The following is a 6,000-nucleotide window of genomic DNA, read 5'->3' as shown; positions in this document are numbered from 1 at the left end:
TCAGATAATAATGTTCAAAACTTAAAGATCAGAGCAAAAAATGAGACCGGATGTGACGGCAGTATGGCGGACGGCCCTCAGAGGTTTGGCGGGTGGATGTGAGACTCACCTTGAGGACCTTCTTGATGGCGTTGATGGTGGAGGTGAGCAGTGACGCCACCTTCTGGTCGTCGTTGATGTAGTCGGCGTGTCGGATGCACATGAAGAGGATGTAAGCCGGCAGACAGGGAACCGTAGCCGACACGGTGTTCGGTCTGATGTCTGCAAACACATCGACAGCGTTAAACAACTCTTCATCATCTCACGCTGTCTGTTTGGGATTTGTCACTTTTATATTTTTTAGGAGATAAACGTCATGTTCATGTTTGTTTTTATTTACTCATCGAGGGTTATAAAAGAAGAAGAGATCACTGCTTCATCTTTCTGTTCTCAACACTTCCGGCTGCACAACGTCGGTTTCACACGTCGTCGGTGTTTATTTTGACCACCGGAGTCACGTGTTTATCTGACTGATCAGACTTTAACTTCTGCATTAGTGTGACTGTGTGAAGCAGAACTAACAGCTGCTGCTCTTCTATTAGTTTCATCTGTTTCCAGCAGTGATCCTGTTTAAAGTTTGATTGACGTTATGAAGCTCAGCAGCACGTGAACATCATATCAGACACTAAATAAACCTGATGGTGATCAGCTGGTCAGTCCCCTCCATGTCTCACTGTAAACAAAACTAGATCAACTTAAATAATATCATTAATATGCATTAAAAGCACTTGTGCTGATTATAGATGCAAAACAACGTTTTAAGTTTTGAAAGAGTGAAAAACACCGAAGGTTTCATGTTGGGAAATGATGTCACTGCCTGTTGATGATCAATAAACAAACAGTGATGATGAATAAACAAACAGTGATGATGAATAAACAAACAGTGATGATGAATAAACAAACAGTGATGATCAATAAACAAACAGTGATGATGAATAAACAACCAGTGATGATGAATAAACAAACAGTGATGATGATGATGTCAGTAAACGTCGTCTCACCAGCGATCAGAGACTTGACCAGCAGGCCTTCGTCCTCCTTGCTGTACTCCAGCATCCCCTCGAAGTCTTTCTCTTTGCGCTGGACGGTCACCTGACGGCTCAGCTCCGGGTTCGACCGGCCGGTCTGAGACGCGGCGGCGGCGGCCTGAGAGACTGAAGAGACACAGACGCTTTATCACTGACCGTCTGTTCCTACAAACACTCTACAGGTCTCTATGGAGACGCAGCACCACGTTCACAATACATAAATCACAAAGAAATGTTCATCCTGTTGCCTTTTCTAACACGTTATAGTTCATCAGTCTGCAGCTCCTCTGGAAAACATCTTAATGATCATGTATTGATGATGAGGTAGACTACTGCTGATGAAGATCTGTGTGAGTCAGTAAGATATTCACTTTACTGTCACAGAGGGGAAAAAAAACTGAAATTATTCACATTTAAGAAGCTGGAAACTGACATTTAGTTTCTTAAAAATGAATCAAAACTATTAATTTATCATCATATCAGTTTATTGATCCATCTTCTGTGGATCCACTGATCGTTACGTGTCCAACATGACGTCATATCTATCAGAGGATCCTTTACTCTGTGTTGCATGTGAGTTATTATTAGTGCAACATGCTGGTGACTTCTCTCTACACACGTCTCACTACATCTCAGGTTGTGTCAGAGAAGAGAAGACGCTGTCTGCTGAGCTTTGATGTCAGCTGATCTGAAACTGTTACCTTCCAGCTCCTGGACTTTCTTCATGTAGATCCTGAGCTGCTTCTTCAGCTTCCTCTCGTTCTTCTCCAGCTTCTCCACCAGCTCCTTCAGGTCCTGCGATAAGAAGAGAACACACACAGCGTGGGTTGAGACCGGAGGGGCGCCTCAGGAGGCCTCTGGGCCGTCGTAGCCGTGCGGTGCGGTGCGGCGTGTTAAGATTCTCTCACCAGGTTGTCGTTGGTGAGGCGTGTGATCTCCTGCTGGACGCTGTACTCCACCTGCGCCTCGGGCGACAGCGACATGGTGTAGTTGAGGATCTCCTGCTTCTTCTCGATGTCGTCTTTCAGCAGCTCGATCTGAGTGTGAAGAGCCTCCAGCTCGTCTTTGTGCTGCCGGGACTGAGACTGCAGCTGAGCCTCCAGCAGCCTGAGACCCAGAGGATGAAGAGGATGAAGAGGATGAAGAGCATATTGATGTATATTTGAAAGCATAGAAACGTGTAAACGAAGCCGTCGACACACAGCTGATCAGCAGCGTGTCTTTGTTTTCTACAGCTGCATGAACATGAATCAACATTTTATTGTTGGGTGTTTTGGTGCAACCAGTGTGTGAAAATATCTCTGACAACATCAGCCACACACACACACACACACACACACGCAGCATCCACCTCATGCTTATCAGCTGCTGCTGATATCAGCTGCTGCGCTGTGATGTTTTGTCTTTTTCACTTCCTGTACACGCAGGAAGTGTGAATGTGTTCGCTGACAGCTGCTGCTTACAGCTGCATCACAGCAAATATTTGACCAACGTTACTAAATAAAGTCTAAAGCTGCACTTTCCTCCACAGATCATCTATCTATTGATAATGGTCCCAGTATAAACAGAGACATCAACCCAGCAGCAGGACTGGGATCTGCTCCTTTATGTGAGGAGGAACAGTTTGCACACCAGCAGCCTGCTGGAGGTCCTCCTGTAGGACTCTAGCAGTGCTCCTCCTGCTAGGAGATACTGGTCCTGCTGCTGGGTCGATGTCTACGGCTCTGTCCTGGTCTCCTCGTGTAACCGGTCTCCTGGTGTCTCCTCCGTGCTCTCGTGAGACTGTACTGGGAGACACGGCGGACCTTCTTACAACCACACGTATGGATGTGACGTCCTGGAGGAGCTGGACTTCCTGTGACTGGGCTGCAGGTACGGCCTGGTGCTACCAGTAGTGACGAGCAGAACACACAACTAGAGAAGAACCAGTCAGGAAGCATCAGGAGAGATCACCACATGCACAACCAGACACTGATTCACAATCACACGTTTCCTACAGACTGAACTTTAACTGACTTGGTGTCAAACTGGGATGATTAAGTGTTGCCTTCATGTGTTGGAGCAGTGTGTTTTAGTGTATTCTAGTGTATTTTATTACTTGTATTTATCCTGTTGAATTTTCAGGCATCATGTATAATATTTATATCATAATTAACTTGTTGATGCTCTGACTTTTCCTCCTGCAGAAACAGGAAGTAATCTGCATCATTGTTTTTATTTATTGATAAAGAGTTGATCAATGGGAGCGACGTGGAGGTCAGACGGTTACAGCGCTGCTTCCTGTCTGTCACATTAAAGGCTAAAATACACAAAATGCTCCTTTAATGAGTTCAGAACATATAAACTTCACTGGATGCAACAGGAACATGTGGATGAAAAGCTCTGCTGTTGTTTGTTTAGTGATGTTTGGATGATTAAAGGATATGTTGCATATTGGACTTATCTCTCTCTCTCTCTCTCTCTCTCTCTCTCTATATATATATATATATATATATATATATATATATATATATATATATATATAGATAGATAGATAGATAGATAGATAGATAGATAGATAGATAGATATATAGATACTATATATATATATTAATACTATAACTACAGTCAGAGTTCAGTCGTTTGAGTTTAGACAACAGGACAGAAGAGAGACACACAGAGACCTGGCCACTTGTTTGAGGCCCTGGTAAGCCAAACCCAGCTCTCCATCTTCATTCAAATAACACCAGTCCTCATGGTTACTGGTTCCCAGCAGGCAGAAGAAGAGAAGAAGAAGACAAAGAGAAGAAGACAAAGAGCAGATTGTGAGGAAGAGAAGCAGAAGCAGAAGCAGTTGAAGTGTTAGTAGCTGGTTAGTTAGAAACACAACCGTGACCTCTGACCTGACTTGTTGTTGTCTGATACATATTAACATCTGCAGTCACAGTGACTCCACCTGCAGCTGCAGATGTTCCAGCTGCTGATGAAACCTTTTAGATTTTCATTATGTTCTTGTTGAATCTGTTCAAGCTTTTATCCTCCTGCTCAAGTCTCTGAATATAACTGAGTAGACACACGTCTGTTTATAATGAGCACGAATCAAATGCAAACAAACAAACAAATCAAACTGAAACATGACTGTTGAGTTTTATGTTGAATGTGTTTCCTGTCATGTGATGAAGAAGAGGAAGAGGAAGAGCAGAGAGCTGCAGGTGGTCGTCATCTCTCACGCTGTGATTATCTGCATCTCACATCAGACTCACAGTTGTCAGTCTGTTTCCTCTCTGAGCAGATAAACTGGAGTCACACCAGTAACACCAGTAACAACGCTAACCTAGCAGCATCATCTACGCTGCTTCATGACTGAAGTGAACTCGTGCTCATGTTGTAATAACTCACTTTTCACAGTTTAGTGCAAAAAAACAGAAAAAGAATGAGATGAAATTCCCTCTCAGCTGTGACACACGGCGTCATGTGACCCGCCGCCGTCTGACACCTTTCACGTCTGACTGACAGCTTGACGAGCCGGACGAGCGGTAGCAACAGACAACAACAGACAGAGCAGGAAGACAGACAACAAAGATCACAGAGCCATCAATCAATCAATCAATCAGTTCAGTAACTGACGGCTGGTTATGATTGATCAGCTCTGTGTGGATGCTACAGCTGAGCAGGTGGAGCTGAAGTGACGACATGAAGAAGAGACACTTACTTCTTGGACTCACACAGACCGTGATAGGCTTTCAGAGCCTCCTCTTCATCGATGGGCTCTTTGCTGTTGTTTTCGTCCTGCTGAAACAAACACTAAATGTTATTTTATTACAACATGACACCTGAAATCCTGCTGCTGTAGTTTGTTTACGTAGCCTTCAGGAAACTTCCTGAAGCTGACCAATCAGAACAGAGTGTGCTGATCAGGAGGGCGGGGCTTAAAGAGACAGAGGCTGAACTGAGGGGCTGCATAAAGGACCAGTAATATGCAGGAAGTCATGAACTCACTATATGATCGTTCTTGTCTCGTTGCTGTGCGGCGGCGCTGACGATCTGCGTCCTCAGGATCAGGACTTCCTCCTTGCGGGCCTCCAGCTCCTCGCTGGCTGATTTGAGCTGACTCAGCAGGACGTTGTAGCCGTCCTGCTGCTCATTGGACGAGCTGTTCTGCGACGCGCGCTCGGCGACGGTCTTCCTCAGCTCGTTCAAGTCGTTCTTCAGTTTCTTGTTCTCTGATTCCAGCTCCTGTCTCTGCAGGAGGACACGACAAGCTTACAGATATCTGGAGGAGACTTCCTGTCTGACAAACTGGAACTAACTGTGTGAACATAGCAGCTAATCAAAGGTTCAACATTTATGACTCACAGCAACAGCAAAACTATTAAACTGGAAGTTCAAATGCTTTTATTGGTTTCATATCTAATATCATGATAATATCTAATGATTAATCGATGCTTATCTGTGGGGAATCTAAACCAATAAATCAATAAATAATGCAGATTTGTTGCCGTGGAAACTGTCTGAACCAGTCTTTCAACAGCTTCAATCTCCTCCACTGATCACTTTCACACTTTGACTGTTTCAACTCAGCTGCTTGGTTTAAAGGTTTAAAGGTTTAAAGGTTTAAAGGTTTAAAGGTTTAAAGGTTTAAAGGTTTAGAGTGGGACTGTGATGAAGGTTTAGTTGTGATGATGAGGGTTCAGGGTGAGTTTAGTACCTTGAGACTGTTGTAGGCCAGATCCGCCGTCTCCTGCTCAGAGGTGGGACTCTTCACCTCAGAGTCCTGAAACAGACACAGAGAAACATCATCAATACAACAACAACAACAGCAACAACAGCTGGATTCAGTTCAAACCTGCTGAGACAAACATCTGGACTCCTCCTTCACATCTGTGTGACACCACAGAGGAAGAATCGTGTGAACCTGATGGTGACTGGATGATAAATGATGGTGACGTTTACA

General features: G+C 44.3%; 1 protein-coding gene across 5 annotated transcripts in view; it reads right to left on the bottom strand.

Annotated features, from left to right (window-relative positions):
* The window catches only part of myo5b (myosin VB), a 57,933-nt gene that overhangs the window by 8,209 nt on the left and 43,724 nt on the right, over window positions 1-6,000 (bottom strand). For 4 of the 5 annotated variants that reach the window (XR_006398758.1, XM_044333096.1, XM_044333098.1 and 1 more), the window contains exons 27-33: window positions 5,755-5,820; window positions 5,046-5,288; window positions 4,759-4,838; window positions 1,976-2,174; window positions 1,769-1,862; window positions 1,041-1,193; window positions 110-261 (exon numbers count right to left, since the gene is read on the bottom strand). Coding sequence is in view for 4 of the 5 variants with exons in the window: in XM_044333096.1 (XP_044189031.1) it covers window positions 110-261; window positions 1,041-1,193; window positions 1,769-1,862; window positions 1,976-2,174; window positions 4,759-4,838; window positions 5,046-5,288; window positions 5,755-5,820 (987 nt within the window). In the remaining variant the exon portion in view is untranslated. The remainder of the gene's footprint in view (window positions 1-109; window positions 262-1,040; window positions 1,194-1,768; window positions 1,863-1,975; window positions 2,175-4,758; window positions 4,839-5,045; window positions 5,289-5,754; window positions 5,821-6,000) is intronic. The other variant, XM_044333097.1, reaches the window with a different exon arrangement.

This window comes from Thunnus albacares, chromosome 18 (genome assembly GCF_914725855.1).
Source record: "Thunnus albacares chromosome 18, fThuAlb1.1, whole genome shotgun sequence".
Lineage (NCBI taxonomy): Eukaryota > Metazoa > Chordata > Actinopteri > Scombriformes > Scombridae > Thunnus > Thunnus albacares.
Note: the sequence above shows the minus strand (reverse complement) of the source record. Positions and strands in the feature narration are given on the sequence as shown.